The 17,789-nt window shown below is 43.0% G+C and overlaps 2 protein-coding genes across 7 annotated transcripts in view; one reads left to right on the forward strand and one right to left on the reverse strand.

Moving 5' to 3' along the window:
• The window catches only part of LOC118504586 (inositol-trisphosphate 3-kinase A-like), a 29,715-nt gene extending 17,548 nt beyond the window's left edge, over positions 1 to 12,167 (forward strand). For 2 of the 6 annotated variants that reach the window (XM_036039241.1, XM_036039240.1), the window contains exons 3-8: positions 8,820 to 8,996; positions 9,085 to 9,157; positions 9,454 to 9,584; positions 9,653 to 9,793; positions 10,254 to 10,364; positions 10,432 to 12,167. In XM_036039241.1, coding sequence (XP_035895134.1) covers positions 8,820 to 8,996; positions 9,085 to 9,157; positions 9,454 to 9,584; positions 9,653 to 9,793; positions 10,254 to 10,364; positions 10,432 to 11,004 — 1,206 coding nt within the window. In that variant the 3' untranslated portion in view covers positions 11,005 to 12,167. Of the gene's footprint in view, positions 1 to 1,606; positions 2,256 to 5,921; positions 6,890 to 8,819; positions 8,997 to 9,084; positions 9,158 to 9,453; positions 9,585 to 9,652; positions 9,794 to 10,253; positions 10,365 to 10,431 lie in introns of those variants that run through there. The other 4 variants (XM_036039237.1, XM_036039236.1, XM_036039235.1 and 1 more) reach the window with 4 other exon arrangements.
• On the reverse strand, positions 11,972 to 17,183 carry LOC118504587 (cytochrome P450 4C1-like). Its single transcript, XM_036039242.1, has 5 exons — positions 16,758 to 17,183; positions 15,536 to 15,733; positions 15,282 to 15,467; positions 14,606 to 15,220; positions 11,972 to 14,540 (listed from the first exon to the last, which is right to left on the reverse strand). Exons 1-5 carry the CDS (start codon positions 16,927 to 16,929, stop codon positions 14,185 to 14,187), a joined length of 1,527 nt encoding a protein of 508 aa, XP_035895135.1. The 5' UTR covers positions 16,930 to 17,183; the 3' UTR covers positions 11,972 to 14,184.
• Positions 17,184 to 17,789: the final 606 nt, after the last annotated feature.

A 17,789-nucleotide genomic window follows, 5' to 3' on the forward strand; every position in this document is an offset into this window, starting at 1 on the left:
AGAAATAGAAATATATTTTATAAATAGCTGTTGCTACTGTTTACTACAATCATTATTTTTAGTGAAACCCAAAAATGTTATTTAATTAGTTTTTGAGTGTTTTATGCCTGTGGCTTCATTGTTTGTGTGTTAAAATTACAAGTTAAATGATCAATGCTTTTACATGATCGTAAGCTTTTAATGACGTCATATGTGATGCGACAGAGCTTGCTCCATCTAGTAGAAGCTCCAACTAACCACGCGAAAGCTTCTTATTCACCACAGCAGGCAACATAGTGGTGAAACGAAATAAAAGCTTCATCGATCTAATAGATACGATCACGATCTTTAGTTTAACATTGAATCTGCGAGTTAATTACAGAAAGTGTTTTATTTCGGAAATGTGAAATTTAAATGATTGAATAACGTAAAAATCTTGACTTATATTGTCACACAACTCTGCAGTTCAGAAGATCAAGCAATTTCACAATCGAATTGTACATATGAAAAAATTCGAATATAAATAAAATATTTAAATTTACTAAGATTTACGAAGTTTTGTTTTCGCTTTGGTCTAAGTTTTTATTAGTATTTTAAGAAAAAAATCTAGGATCAACAATTCAAGGAGTTATAAAGTTTATATAGAAACTAGAAATATGTTTATTCCTAAAATTACTCCATCGCTCTTACATGTGCGTTCGAGATCATATCGCTGGTAAAAGCTCATTTCACAGCAACATGCGTGAAGCTTTCGTTTGGCCGCACGTGGCACGCACACCACCGAATTTAGGTAAACGCGAAAGCAATGATGCAAAATGGAGTATGTGAGTGGAGAGTCTAATCATAAATATGTTGAGTATGGAATGAGTAGGAAAATTTTAGGATATTTATTATTTGTTAAGAATCTAGAGATTAACAAAAATACGATGTAGCCAGCAAGTTTGGAAAATTCTATGGATATTAACATATGAATTATAACAAAGATTTGCAAACGTTTTGAAAATTCAAGTGACGCTTTAGACAGCTGATATAAGTGTTTTAATATTAGTTTTTATTTTGCCAATGTATCATTAAATTTTTCTCATAAATATTGTTTTGAATAAATATATTTGCTTTCTATTTTATCATACGTTAAGGACAGTCTGCTGCAATTTGATTCAGCAGTACTTTTTTATATTTTATTCATAAAAAGCTCTGCTCTTATATAGTTAAAGATCTTCGAATAGCTTTTTCTGAGTTAGAAAGGCATCTCACATTTGAAAAATCATAAATTATGTCTATCCACACTCATTTGTCCGCTTGTTTCCACTGTGCATGGCGTACTATTGTTTTGGAGGAAATGGGCACACGCACTGCAGTACGAATACACACGCCCCACATCTCTCTCATTCAGAGTCGCGCGGAGTCGCGGAGTGCGCGTGAAACAGCTTCTGGACACAAAAACACACACCCGCTGCTAGGGCTGATAAAGTGAAGCCGTGTGAAGCGAATGCGGCGATCAGCGTCACCATCGTTCGTCGCGATCGTTCGCCTTCACCGCGTTCGCGGCCTCCGCCAGCTTCCGACCCGGCGGTACCCGAAACCCGCCTGCGCAAAACTCGCGCGGTGCTTGCCCGCACCGACTGCTATTGTTGATAGTTCAGTCTAATTCCGACCACCGGTCGCGTCGTGTGTGCGTCGCGCATGTTATCGCGGTAGACTTTGTGCTTTGCATCCTCCGCCGCCAACATTGGCCCGCCTGCGTAGCCGGTCCCGCCCGTCCTCGAACGACCGTAGTTCGAGGCTGGTGTTTGCGTGCGCTTCTAAAACGAATCTTATTTCTACGTTGGTGGAAGAGCTTTACGCTGAACACAACACACGTCAATTGATCGACGATTGAGAACGTGAAGAACCGCTCGAAACCCGTGTGCCTCGTGTCACTCGCGTAGACACATACAGCCGAAGTTCGTGGTCGAATCTCAATTCAATCAGCCGCAAGACGTTTGGTGTGCGCGGATCTCGATCCGCGGGGTTACTACAGCCCGTGGGACTGCTGAGTTTTGGAGACAAGCCGACACTTTCACTTTTGCACGGTCGACGAAAGAGAGCAAAAAAAAAAAGTTTAAAGTTTTTGGACGAAAGTTACGCTACCGGTTTGCTTAGTTTAATGTGCGGTGCCTCGGTGCGTTCCTGTGCACAGCAGTGTGAAATGGACATTCGAGTGCTTTGCACGACCAGTGTGATGTGATCTTTACGCGAGCGATGTGTTAATTCTCCCGACAAACCCTCCAGTGTAGGTAGCTGCCTATCTTCGATCCCAGCATCAATGAGATGTGTTGTTGTGTTGCAGTTTTATGCACTACTCGTCCGAAACTCCGACAGGCAAAATGGGTGTAGTAGTAAACATGGCTGCAAGCGAACTCGACGACGAGCCCTGTTCGCCTCCCAGACACGCTGCCATGAAAAAAAAAACACCCAACTTATGGATCTCCCTCACACTATCGTTCTCTCTCTCTCTCTCTCTTTGTAACTAAGCAAACGGTTTTGACTAAATATTTGATCTCGAGATTAGGGTGGGACTAGTGCGAAACAATATACGCGGGACTTCGGGACCGTAGGCTCGCCGCCGTTCGGAATGCTGCCTGTTGCGCACCGGTAGTTCTCTCGCGCAAATCTACATCGCAATAGACATGGTTTGTGCGGTTTGTTGCTAGAAAAAGCCTGGGAATGCCTCGGTGCAAAGATTTACGAGCTTCTCCACCATTGCGGGACAGGAACTCGGAACTTCCATTTTGCGGGATGGGCGAAAGATTGTTCGACCGTCTTTTTGGTACGTGCCGTCCCGTTGGTGGCGGCAACTGGTGAGATTATCTTTCGCGGCATGGAAAGCGAGGGGGAAAAGCGAGTAGCGTTTGGTGTGGGAGCAATAGCAAAAAAAGGAAACAAATTGTAATACAAAAAATCCCACTGTTGGCGCCAGCGATACTGGATTGTTTAAACAACGCGCTCATTATCAGTGGCGGTGGCGTTCGGTTTGGTGTTGAAATGAGGTTACCGATTTGAAAAACATTTTACCCACCACACCTGATTGAATGATAAGAATGGAGCCCAGTGCTTTAGAACTTTGCAGCACTCTTCCAATAGTTGACAGTTGGGATTTTGAATAATTTTGAATAATTTGAATGAGATGTTTGATTTTAAGATATTTTCCAGTGGAATCGATGTTCAGTTCATAGCTCCCTAAGGCTCCTCATGTCAAAGAACTTGCAATGTCACCATGGCCATCCACGCACCGCGTCAAAAGATGCCACTTTTCAACTTGTGAAAATGCGTAGATGTAATGCGAGGATGCCAAACAATCTCCTACTCGTCGAGATTGCTACGCCCGACAGACGAACCTAACAAAGCCCAGACGAGACAACGCCTACGGGTTAACCTTTTGAATGCTGTCAAGAAGCGCGAAGCCACCGGTTGATTCATCCCAGACGTGTCTGGCCCGCTCTGGAGTTTCTGTGCGTTGGATGCGGCACCATTTATGTCCTATTGAAATGGCTTCTGCCATCATTAGAATGTTTGTGTTCTGCAGCATCATCTCCACCATACGGAGAACGACGGATGACGATGACGAATGGTGTTCTTCGAGCCCGTTCGAGATGTGTCGTTAGATTTTAGCACATATTTAATACTTCCAAAATGGAAATAAAAACCGGACACACACATATATCGTGATTCTTCCATTCGATAGTCGCTCGACGATATTTAGCGCGCAGTAACGTCAGTGCTGAAGGGGGCGTGTATGTTATGGGCACCCGATGCAGAAGACGTCATAAATTAGCAAATTTTCACCCTCCATCACCAACAACCAGTTTTGACCACGGGAAGTTGACTGTTAAATATCATTGCGCTGGAAATCGGTTGGGTCACAGACTTTGGTTGGTTTGCCGTGGAACCGTATCGCTTTTCGCGTTACTGGCGCTGACGATGGTTTGATTTCGGAAGCGAAAAGCTTGCGTCAAAGGGTGTTTTAAAATTCAAAATATTTCATTCGTTCTTCGTTGTATGACGCACGCACGATCGTATGGATTAAATCAGTTTCCATGATACATACGAAGTTGTGTTTTTTATTTGCTTTGAAAATGGTTATGACTCATAACAGAATAGTTTTTTTAAACTTTGATTGTGTGGTTTCTTCTTCCTTGGCACTACATCTACTCGAAAGGTGTCAGACTGTCACTTCTGGCTTTCTATGCCTTTATTGCACACGTGAGCTGGATAGTCAAGTCCTACGTACGGGAAGGCGGTCTGGATGGGATTTGAACTTCGGTCCTGTCGTGTGAAGATCGCTATTGCCTCGGCCATCGGACCACCTCTTCTTGCGTGGTTTATTAGTTTATAAAATAATCCAAAATTGGAAAAAATGTATTGAATTCCAACTTCTTAGGATAACTTCAAGTTCTTTTCTTCCAAATAACCTAAAACCTAAAGTAAGCTTGCGTGACTCCTAATGTTTTTATACTTCACCACAACATCACTGTACGCAATAGTGTTCGTAGCCGTACGTGCAGCTGAACCGGTTGTAACCATCTCTAATGGTCACTAATGGCGTCCCTGACGTTTCCTTATCACCACCAAGTTCAGATTCTCTCCTAAGCACACACCGTGCATCAACGAAACCGTGCATCAACCGAGCGAGACGGGTAAAGGGTTCGTGGTGTGGCGGTTGGTTGGGAAATATAAATTTATTGCCCCAACCTTCCAGCACTTGTCGCAGCAACGGTTACACAATAGTACGATGCTCCAAATGGAGGTCCAGTGACGGGGCAGATTGAACGCTGGCAGATCAACGATGCAACTGCGCTGGAATTGCGATATGTGGTGCAGCAGCAGCTTGCTCTTCCTTCGTGTTCTTCGGTGCGATGGCGTGACTGGCATGACGTTCGTGAAAAATGTCATCAAGATTGTGAAAGCAAGAAGAAACGGTTTTAAGATGCCATTTCGCTAGAATCTACGCGCTGACGAGCGTGGAGGTATCTGGCGAAAGGAATGGCAATTAGTTGATCTGGCTGTTGTATTGAACGTCTTCAATAGCAAAAAAACAAGAGAGACAACCTTTCACTTCGCTGGTAAATAAGTAAAGATTCGGGATGGGCATTTTCAATAAAACCCGCGCCATCTTGCCATCATTTCCAGCGTGTCGCCATGCCGGCAGTCGGGACAATGCTATTAAAATGGTGTTTTTGCGCTTTGCCTTAATCGATTATACCATTTGTGGGGTAATATCCATGAGTTACAATAATGCAAACCTGATTACTGTATGCGTTCGCGCTGGAACCATTGATTATGCGGTCTGGTGGAAGCGAATCGAACTCGTCAAAAAGCGTCGAATAGTAGCGACAGGTCCGCGGGAGCCACCCATCGTTATTCAGTAGCGAGTTGTGTCCGGCCGATTTATTTGCAAGCAAACCCGTCCGCGAAACGTTCACGGCAACCGGTTCGTGGCAGCGAACTTCCAAATATGTCCCCATAAGTACCGCAATAAATTTCCCTCGCTTTCGAACTGACCGGATACTTGCGGGTCGAAAAATGGGCAACATGAGATGAAACGACATCCAGTTTCCTGCCAGTAAGGAACGCACGATGATGAAAAGCATTTTTAACCCGTACACGATCAATCGCGTCGGGATCCTGCAATCGAGGTCCTGCAATTGAGGTGTTTACGGTTAAGGAAACTTGCCCGAACGATGACGGTTTGACGTGCCTCCACGAAGACAAATTAACTTCGGACGCCCCGAGGTTGTTGGGCTCGGGGTGGGTTTGGTTGTGATTGAATTCATTTTCATCCTGTCCGTCAGAGCTGATGTACAAGAAATCGATGGGAATTGCAAATCGAAGACAGAGATGTGGAGAGAGATAGAAAGAGAGGAAGTGAGAACCAAAATATTCAACATCTTTTTGCCTGTTAGGGTTTCGAGAGGACATGTGTTTTGTGTTCCATAAGCTGAAGTTTTACAAACCTTTACAGTGCTCCCTAGAGCATCACCGGTTTTCACCGGGACCGCCAGTAAAGAATACTCTAAATCCATTCAGTTTCGGCACCGAGGATTAAGAAACGATGCCTATCTGTACGCTACCGACGGTGACAATTTACGAGGACTTTGATAAGCTCAGTGCGAAGGAAGTGTACTTCACGGAGTCGGGCGATAAGGTGACGGTCAAGCTGCTCCACTTTCCCAACCTCAGCCCCGAAGAGCAGGACCATCTGAAGACCATGTCGGACAGTGGCGACGAGCATGGCGGTGGCAACAGTGGATCCGCCGGTGCCGGGACCTCTAGCGAATCGGTGCCACGCAGTCGGAAGAAGTCCTTCACCCGGAAGCTTTCCAACGATGCGCGCAAATTTTCGGCCCTTACTAGTCGCAAAAATTCGAAGGACGCAGAGCTGACCGCACCGGCACCGAATGCTTCCAATCTTCCACCAAACACGGGCGGGCAGCATCATCATCACCACCATCACTACCACCACCATCATCACCAGTACGTGCAGCAGCAACAGCAGAAACCGCATCAGAACGTTGGCGCGTATCATCATCAACATTATCAGCAATCGGCTCCGTTGCGGCAGCGGACGCAGAGTTCGTCCCACTCGCATTATCAAAATCAGCTTCCAATACTGCAACATCCGGCAGCGGATGCTGGATTTGGCGGTAGGCCCGAGCATGTGGGCGGAGGTGGCTCGCTGCGATACCGGATCGGTGCAAATCGGTCACCGTCGCCCCGCCAGTCCGCCAGTCTCTGTCCAGGGTACGAGCAGTACCAGATGTCACTGCTGGAGGTACCGATGCCACGTGATTATGGCGATGCATCGAGTGACGATCTGAGCTCCGAATGGGACTCGGACGTTCCGGACGTTCGACATGAATCGGGAGCGAAGGTAAGGGGTTCGGTTGAGTTTGTACCTTGTGAGAAGTTGTCTACTTGCAGTTAAAAATCGTCAAGTTCGGAGGAACTTTAAAAGAGTTGTGACATTCATTGCAACTCTCTCTCAAGAACGGAATAGCTGTGTTTGATCTTTTCGGATCACTTTCCATCTCAAAAGCATGTGCATCGGCCGTAAAGTTGTAAAAGGCCACTATATTCAGAATTGTTTATTTAGACTGCCAATATCAAGGGCCTTGTGAAGCGATAAGCACCAGCTCAAAAAATCTTGTAGAGATGTGTAGACGTAGTGAAGCTTGCGATTACGATGACTGCTCAAACCGGACCGATGTCTTAAAGTCATTTAAGTATTTTGACCCACCGCGAATAGTGTCAATGATTCATCATCAGTAAACGAGGTCATAGCATTGTTTAACAACTGTCCAGCTTGAAGAAAAAGCTGGATGCAAAACTGACTTTAAAGGTAGTTGTGTTTCAAGCGTCTCAACGACAGATGGAAGACGTAGATACGCTCCATGATACGCACAATTGTAGCTCACCGTTCAGATGCAGGTCACGAGCTTGGGTTTCTGTTTCCCCTGTGGAGAACAAAACCTGGAGACAACACGTTCGTGCACATGAAACCAGCACGTGCTGCGGTTGTAATGAAGAAGAAAGGTTGAATGTCGCACTACGTTGAGCGTCGGCGTAGGGATCACTAGCTGTGCCACATTTGCGGCGCAACCAACCACCATCGCATTAATCTAATTCACTCCAAAATTACATGTCTTTACGGTCACGTTAGACGGCCGGTGTCTATTTAAATGAGCGCACGAATCCATCGCACATCGATTTGTCGTCCGACTTCCGGCACAAGACTAACGAGCTTAATTTACGCGCGGGGTGTTGAAATACCCATCACTTCCCAAAATGGCACAACGAACGAATGCGCTGCACAATAATAATAATAATTGACATGACATTTGCTACGCACGACAATCCGTCTCGATTTGCGAACGCTAAACGAACCATACAAAAGGCCGGCCGGACAGTTGGCGCGTCATCGGCGAAGAAATGTGATAGCTTTAAAGTGGTATTTACGTAAGAGTGATGCTTACGCATGTTGCCGCGTCTACAAAGCCCTGGAGCCGGGCAAGAAAATTGGCGCGACAGCTAACCGTTAATAAAAATATCACACAATTGATGTGGGGGGGAGAGAAACATGTGAGCTGGATTTGATCTCACACCGAAGTACACCTGGGCAACGATGGAGGGGATGTGACTTAAATTAGATCTTATTTCGTCCGATTAAATGCATTTTAATTAAAGCTTGAAGCGTGAGTTCGAACTTTCTAATAGTGACAGACTTACATTTGTGCGTAAAGTTTGTAAGTAAGGAAACGAAAGTAGTGGTTTAAAAATGATTAAAATACTGACGTCAACACTGGCTAGAAATGATTCACATAAATCAGCATAAGATTGACGGAAATTTAAACCGCTGGCCGAGCAGTCATCTAATGAGTTTAGAGTTTCGGGAAGCCGAACTAGTTCTAGATGCAGTAATTCCAGGGATGAGTTGTGTTTGTTGTGGGTAATCGAATACGATGCATCTCGTACTGTTCGGTGAACTGTAACGAATAATGGTCGATGCGGTTTTGTGGCGACACTATTTTCAGAAGCGTAAAAGCGGTCCCGTATTACTTACAGCACGGTACGGAAACAAGGACACGACTTGCGGTTTACTTATAGATGTAGCTCGTTTGGCAGATTCAAACCAGGTTTTGCTTGCAAACGGATTGCTCACCGTAGGCTCGAAGTGTTATTTTTCTCAACTTCAAACAATGTTTATCGTCAACTATTACATAAACCAACAAATGGAATAGATCTGTGGCATTGATAAATGATTTGACACCTTCGTTTCTGCTTTTTCTCCCGATTCAACACAGCCGTCTGGATGGCGTAAGTTACGCAACATCGTTCAGTGGACCCCGTTCTTCCAGACGTACAAAAAGCAGCGTTACCCTTGGGTGCAGCTAGCTGGACATCAAGGAAACTTCAAAGCCGGACCGGACCAAGGAACGGTGCTCAAGAAGTTGTGTCCCAAAGAGGAAAAATGTTTTAAGGTGAGTGAGGAGCGGCTTGCTCACATTGGACGATGTGATGGCAGGGGTGATTTTCTAAATACTTCTTTCATCTATTGCTATCTCATAGGTTCTGATGAAGGATGTCTTGAGACCTTACGTACCAGAGTACAAGGGTCAGGTCAACAGTGAAGATGGAGAATGTATCCTTTTTTAAAGCGTTTAATATTGGGTTGTATATTTTTGAAGATTCTCAAAGTTGACAAAAACACCCTCAAAATTAAGGTTAAGCCTTCTTAAGGAACCTCACCTTACAGGTTAAGGTTCGCTTGTGATAGATTTTGTAGAATCTTTGATTCAATTTTCCCAATCACTCATCATTCTTTAGTTGAAGTAATGGATTTTAACAGCCCAAATATGAAGAAATATCAGTTTAGATGTTGATTGCACTTCAAGAATATGTACGTTTCCTTAACTCTTAACTATTCACGATGTCTAGCTACATATATCCAGCTGCAGGATTTACTCAGCGACTTCTATCAGCCGTGCGTTATGGACTGTAAAATAGGCGTTAGAACCTATCTGGAGGAGGAACTGTCGAAAGCCAAAGAGAAGCCGAAACTTCGAAAAGTATGATTTACACCTGTTTTCGAGTCTACGAACGCTGCTTCAACTTAATGCTTCGTTTTTATTTGTAGGACATGTATGAAAAAATGATACAAATCGATCAAAATGCCCCCACTGAGGAGGAGCACCGTGCTAAAGGTGTCACCAAGCCACGCTACATGGTGTGGAGGGAAACCATTTCCAGTACGTCTACGCTCGGATTTCGAATAGAGGTATGCTAGCGTTACTAATCAATCAAGCCAGTGTTTGAAGCAGCTAGGGAAACCCGGTCTCACTGAACCAGGATGTGAACAGTTTTGTTTGATTCTGAGTGCTAGATGTTGTTAAGCTACCTGATCATATCGATCACGTTTGTATCGAAATGACAGTTAAAGACATGGAACTGGTGGATAGAAAATAGCTTATTACTGTTTGTGAAGTTGAATATCACAAACACAGAAACAGTTCTCCAGTTAACCGGACGGACCATTGAAAATTTACGCATATGGTAGTGAATTCAAATTTCTGAGAGCTTTTGTACTGTTAAGTAAAATTATTTCGTAACCTATAACCATGTTTAGCTTATTTCAATATAAGACACGTAGATGTGGGGAGATGCATTAATATGCTGCTGCTTGTTAAAAAACCCCTAGAGCAAGCTGAAGATTCTTATGTCACATATCTACTCAATAGGGCATTAAAAAGAGCGATGGAACGAGTTCGAAGGATTTCAAAACGACCAAATCGCGGGACCAAATATGTGAAGCGTTCCGCGAATTCACCGACGGATTTCCTCATGCTATGGTAAGCTTTGCTAGCTGTGTACCTAACTGAGGCTACTGTTATTTTCATGTTTTCTTATGCTTTTCAGCCTAAATATATTCAGCGACTAAAGGCAATCCGGGCAACGCTGGAATATTCGGAGTTTTTCAAAAGTCACGAGGTGATAGGCAGCTCCCTGCTGTTCGTTCACGACCGGCACAAGGCGAGCGTATGGTTGATTGACTTTGCCAAAACGGTCGCACTCCCGGAGACGGTGGCAATAACGCATGACAGCAAGTGGAAGGTGGGCAATCACGAGGACGGATATCTGATCGGGATCAACAATCTTATCGACATCTTCAGCGAAGTGCACGATCGTCAAGCCGTTCAAACACTGACCGAGCGAATACCGAGGCTTTCCCTGCCGGACGATAGCAACGGTATCGATGGGGACCTGCAACGGCACGACGGATGTAATCGGAACGATCAGATCTCACCTACCACCACATTGCCCACTGTCTCCGGCCGGTGTGGCGATAAAATGAACTGCGTGAACAATAACAATAACGATTACGACTGCAAACCAGATGAGCAGAAACTGGTGGGCAGCAACACCTCGGACAGTGGCGTAGCCAGTGGCGTATTTATGAGTGCCGGGGCCCTAAGCAAACATGATGAATAGGTTCTTAATAAGTTTTTAATAAACATTATTTAAAAATAAAAAATAAAACGTAGGGAGGCCCGTTGGGGTAGTGGTAAGGCGCAGGTCCCGGCTGACTAGTGCCAAAATCCCATCTGGACAGTTTCCCAGTAGAAAAGACTGACTAATCGGTTACGTGGTAAAATAAGTTTAATACGCCGCCTTACAAAACAAACAGTTAGTTCAGTTTTTGCACATTTTTGTTTAGCTCATCATTTGTAGATTCAGTGTTCTCCATTGCCCATTCGACGCATTTCGATCCCTGGGTATGTTCGATGCAAAATCGTCATAGATAAATTGTGAGATATTATCCACGCTTGCGATTGAATTAGAATTATTCGAGCATGAGGCCACTCTAACAAACGTATGCATTTTGTACTATCGTTTCCATCACTTTTTTCTTATTTCCTTTCGTTGCTCATCACCACTTTGAAATCGTTTCAATTCATTTAGCACATAGTAACATTGCCTTTTTATGATACAATATTATAAAAGTTCCGCACCAAAAAATGAGCAAAATAAGCGGGATGCTGCGGACGCACTAACTGTCAGTTAAAACATGTGCGAAAACTGAAAGCTAGGTCAGGGCCCCAAGCTCGAATCAATTATTCCAGCAGCAAATCCTCTAGAATTTCGAAGATATTTATGCCTCAGTACGGAGCCTTGTACTCGGAGGCTTCAGTACGAGGTCCGTTTCATTTTGGGGCCTTCCTCAGTTTGGGCCCCCTGCAAAAGATTAGTATGCTTACCGTTACACTCGCCACTGAGTACAGATCTGCGTGATGTAGTTGGTTTAAAATTCGGCCTGATACAGGCAGTTATCTACGGGGCGTATGCTGCCAAACAAGGACTGAAACTCACAGTACTGGGAACGGTGAAATGTTTGAGCGTTATTCCCTAAGACAATTGTAGCTGGAACACAAACAACTTTTGAAAGGGACGATGTCGAATTATTGTCTTAGATACTATGGTTGGCGTGTTGAGCTCAACCGTTATCCATTGTTTGTAACTAGCACATTGCGAAACGGTTGTTTAATTTATAAAGTACTACGATCAAAAACACTCTTAGCTTTAGGATAGATTATTAGCGTAATTTACAGTAGATATAGTTGGCACATTTTAATACATATCCATTACCAAAAGTATCCAGAAAGGTATACGTTTTACTGTGGCTTGTTGGAGATATCACGTGAAAGTTGAGGTGTGACCATTGTATCTGGTAGGTATTTGTTCGAAAAGTAACCGAGCTATAGTAACGCATATAAAAAGTACGGTCAACCACGGTTTTTTGCCTGTTGGAGGTTGGTGGAACCTGGTTCGTTTTTTATGCAGTCATCGATACATAGGCATGAACAACATAGAGAGGAACATTACGTATTAGCTGGATAGAGTGAGGTATAATAACCTGCATTGTTCTATGAAGCGGTTCTTATCACACGATGGAAGCAATTACATCAATGATGTAAATCACTCATTTGATAACTGTTATGCGTTGGAGATTAATTGTACAACCGAGGGGGGGGGGGGGATGTTTGAGTCTGTTACGCATCAACGTCTCTAGAAAAAATGTAATAATTTTATCAATCAATCAAGAGAGAATTTCAATGGTGATTTGAGTTTCACTTTTTTCTTCCTTTCCAATAACACATGGCGAGGGCTTGGCATGGCTTTTCTGGTTTTCAAGGCTTGTTTTGCCCTGTGGCTCAATATTCAGTTGTGAGTGCTGGAGAACAGTTCAAATGGGATTTTATTACGGACCTGTGGAGTGTTTGACACCAGAGCGCAACCTCTAAGCCATTTTTTTATTCGTCTGTCTTCCTGAACGAAACTATACTCTCGCGCCTTCTCTCATTCATACAGTGCTCTATTATGCCTAAGCTTTGTGAACTTAAAAATGGAGGAATTTCTAAAAGTACATTAATTTCTCATGAATCTATATTTAATTCAGTATGTGGTTGGATTTACGATCGTCCCTTCTTTTAGACAGCATTCCTGCAGGTATTGCATGGTACAATCGTGACAAGCTCTACGGCGTGTTTAGATGAGAACGATAATACAAATCAATTCGTTATCCTCGGAAATTATAATATAAGGGTCTTACCTCAAATGATATTCTTTAAGTTAACAGATGGTTACAAGTCAGGGAATTACAGTGAACATATGAATATTTCTGGGGATTTCTAAGAAAATAAATGTAGCTTCGTATACAGCAAAGCTGTGCACTATACTGTAAAGAAATAGCTCAACCACAATGATGGTAGGTTCTCAATTGCGCCGATAATGATAAGTGCCATCCATGATCCCATTTAAACACAGGTTTGGATTGATCGAGCTATTCCTGGTGCAATGAGCAGAGGAGTACTATTTTTACACAATTACAGCACACTGTAATATAGCTTCAATAGTTACGGTTTTTTTCCAATCCAAAGTCAACAGCTGACCATACGGCACTAAGCCTTAATTCTAAACACAAAAATAAAATATATACAATACCTTCTTCTTCATTGGCACTACAACCTCGAGAGGTCTCAGCCTGCCATTTGTGATTTTCCGTGACTTGAATTATCCGTAGCAAAGAAGTCAGCCCTTCGTACAGGAAGGCGGTCTGGATGGGATTTAAACTCCTGGTCCTGAAATTTACGCAACAAAAGTTAAAGCTTAAAGTTTTTATAAATTAGAGTTGAATTAATAAAACCATATTTCTGATGCTAAAAAGTAAGATAACTTTTATTTGAATGTATGTAATTTTTTAAAGCAATTTTTTTCACCATATGTTTTGAATTTTCGCAACGAGTTCAAGAACTGGATTGTTAGATGCAATATCCAATAAAATCTATGCTTGTTTAAAGTAGCTTGCAGGAATACTGCCCGGCCGTCCTTCATTAATAAACAAAAAGTGGCTTAACCAAAGATAAATATAATACTTTCGCATAGTTCACATTTTTTTAGGAGCCAAAACCGGTGCAAGTTAGAAACATACTTTATAGTTTTATAGCTTATATTTTATCTTAGCGGAATGTGTCTTTTCAAGAACCCAGTACTCGTAGACAAGGAATTTTCACACTGCGGCTCTGTAGCATGGAACTGTGCCTTAATCAAACTATTTTAGTAAAGTCTTATGGATGAAAACTTTGAACAGTTTTCAGTAGAATTATTTAGACATTACACGGGACTACAACTGCGATCCTCTATCGACACAAGACACCCGTTTGTGATTCTAAGTATAATAGCGAACTTAATAGCTAGATCCTCCATCTTGAGCGAAGTTTTAAAGCGATAGTTTCGTACGAGGTGAGCAATAAGAATCTTCATCGACAGCCAGGCATATCGGATACCGATACAGTTCCGCGGTCCTCCACTGAACGGAAGATATGCATACGGGTGTCTTTCTGCTACCTTTTCCGGAAGGAAGTGATCGGGGTTGAACTTGTCCGACTCAGGACCCCAAATGGAAGGGTCACGATGTATCTGGTAGATGCCGAGTGCCACACAGCAGCCCGCCGGAATCGTGTGCTTGTCTAGAAGATGTTGAAGAGTATTACTTTAAATGACTTAGCTATGAAGTAATGAACTCATCGCTTACCATCCAATTTGACGTCCGCAACGCATTTTCTCCCAATTAAAGGACCCACGGGAAAGAGGCGCATCGTTTCCTTGCACACCATCTCGGTGTAGACAAGATTGTTTGCATCCTCCATCGTTACCGGTTTAGTTTTGTCCGGACACACACTCATCACCTCCTGGTAGACCATTTCCTGCACCTCCGGATGCATGGCAAGCATGAGCAACAAATTCGACATAGTAGTGGCGGTTGTATCGTGACCAGCAACAATCATCGTATCCACATGATCCTTGATATGGTCGTCAGTTAAGGAAGGATTGTGCTCTGCTAGTTCGAAGAGATTTTCAGCAAAATTAAGTGCCGGTTTGCTTCCGAACGCTTCCTCCTTCGATGTAGCTTTAGTCTGTTTCGATTTTTCCTTCAGCTCTTTCATCAGATCGAGTGACATGCTTCTGATGATGTTTACACAGTGGGATTCACTCTCATAGTCTTTCGTGAGGCGATAGATTTTCTCAGGATAGCGTTCTACGTGAAGCATACGCTTGAACACGAGCGAGAAAAATGTGTCCAAGCAATGCAGATACTCATCGGCACCGTCATGTCCTTGTGTGTTGAGATCCTTACCGAAAGCAGTTCCTGTGGGCATAAAAAATCTGAGCTTATTATGCTATCCTTACGCCTGATCGTTTGGACGTACCAAATATAGAGTCGATGGTACATTTAGCAATGTACAAATGTAGATCGATTTCCCCGTTACCAACAAATTTACGAAGGTTTTCCACCATAATGAAGTCTTTATCGTTAAAGGTATCGACAAAGCTGGACAACATCATCGGGCTGAACGATCGGTTGAGCAGCTTTCTCTCACTTTTCCAGGCGTGATCTGAGAAAAGATTAGTTATGAGTATTTTCGTCTTAGGATTTGCATCTCCACACGGCTATTACGATTACCTGGAGCAGCAAAAAGACCATTAATGATCCGGAAAAAGTTGTACTGGTCCATCTTGTTAAGCATGTGGGGAGAATTCATAACCGTTTGGAAGTAATCGGGATTGTCCTTGATGCCAACGATCAACTGTGGTCCCATCCAAATACCGATCGGAGACTTATACCTGGGAGCGTATCGATCCAATACTTGCAAAATGTCTTCTGCAAATATCACAAAATGGAATAGATCTCTTGTAGACTACATCGCAGTGCATTACTTGGTTTTTGTTGGTTGCTAACGAGGTAACGAAGCGCTAATATTTCTGTGTGACTTGACTTCATAGGTAAAATCCTATTTACCTATCTACATTATGCATATTTTTTCTACATATCTACATTATGGCAAAAGAAGGCTTTTATAGGTGTAACATTTTCCAAAGTAAGCCCTTGAAGCGGGTCTGCAGATGTCTGAGACCTGACGTTATTCTTGTGTACATATGTCCACTTGTAATTTCACTTTTTTATCAATGACGGAACATGAGAGATCGTTGATCACCATCATTGGCCTTATAAAGGGATTTCTTTTCCACTTTAATATTTACGGAAACCTGCTTTTTCGGCAAATATGCATAAATTTATGTTTAATTTTCCTTGCATGCAATAATTTTAACGCGAACATTATTAAATTGGAGTTCTATATGGTTTCGTTAGAAAGGGAATAAATGGTTACAGCAGCTAGAAAAAGCTTTTTATCACTAAATATACACTGAGAAAAAAAGCGAAAAACTAAATGAAGTATTTGCATGAAATTTACACTTCAATACGTATTTGGTTTTCTTTTTCACTTAGTTTTGGTTGCTTACGGTTTATTATCACCAATATTCGAATAAGTGTCTTGAGCAAAATTTTAATTAGATTGTTTGTAAAATATAGGATGAGAATGAGCTTTAATATGTTGTTGGAAACTTTTTTTCCATGAAAAAAAAGGTCCTTATGAGTTGTCTTCACTTTGTAGAACGTTTTTAAAATTTGATTTGTTGAAAAATCCCTTATTTTTCATTTATTTTATGTTTTTTTGGAATGAAACACTTGAAAGATATTTTGTATTGAGCTGATACTAATTGACTAGTATTATTCCACGCCTCAACATACACACTTTCACATAAGCACATACACACAATTTCATTTAGCTAAACTTGGTATAAATATGGTTGCCGATACAAATGACACACACAAGCACACGCACCTCCACTTCTTTTGCCGAAGATTAGATACACATGACCAACGAGTGGCAAACACGGTGGCCCATCCATGGTGGCCGCCGCTGCATACAGCTTCCGTCGCTTCCATCGCACGCACACCAAGGTGGCCAATGCCAATGCCACAATAATGTACAACAGCAACAACTGCAGTGCCATATCTATGCTGCTGGTGTACCGAAAACAACCATGAACACCGAACCACTTCTGGTCAAGCACGTTTCGCGAAACCGCACACACCGATTAGGAACGTAGCACTATGCACACCGATGCTGCTGCTGCTGCTGGACCGATCACCATGCGCACGCACGCCTGCTAAGGCTCACAAAGAACTGAGCCGCGTGGACGGCGACGAACCTCAATTTATAGAACCCTGGAAATGGAAGGAAGCTCTCACTGCGATCTGTACGGCCCGTAATACGGGTCGCCGCCGCCGCCGAGTGTGTGTGGTTTTCGCGACTGCGTCAGCTGATCCGCGATGCATTTCAATGTGATAGCATCCGGGGCTACGGAATCGTACACTTTTACATTGGCCCAGGGAAACAGGGTAGGCGTGCGACAATGCTACGAGCACTGGAAGCACGATTTAATAACTTTAGCCGAGCAAACGCTAAATTCTATTCTCGCTCTGTCTCGGCCAGTTGGCTAGATCGGCTTGGTTGGCTGCTCACTGATATGCAAACGTTGGCCGTTAATTAGGGAGGAATCACACAAGTAATAAAATGCACCCGCCAACACAATGGAAGAAATTCTTCGCAAACGAATTAAGGAAGGCAAGTGGTGTAAGCGAATCAGCGGAGCGTTTTCTAGAAAGACGGTGTGCAGGGTGTTAGACACATTTGCTGAAAAGCGTCGATTGAATTCGATCACTATCATCTTCTCATTAATTTGTACACATCTTAATATGCGCTCTCCAAAAGGGCTAGTGGCAGTTTCACTTTAATGTTTGGTTGATGTATAAGCATCAAGTCAAAATGATACTGTTCAATGTTGATACTTCTAAAGGTTGAAGGTCAATG

The sequence above is a fragment of the Anopheles stephensi genome, chromosome 2 (assembly GCF_013141755.1).
Source record: "Anopheles stephensi strain Indian chromosome 2, UCI_ANSTEP_V1.0, whole genome shotgun sequence".
In the NCBI taxonomy this organism is placed as follows: domain Eukaryota; kingdom Metazoa; phylum Arthropoda; class Insecta; order Diptera; family Culicidae; genus Anopheles; species Anopheles stephensi.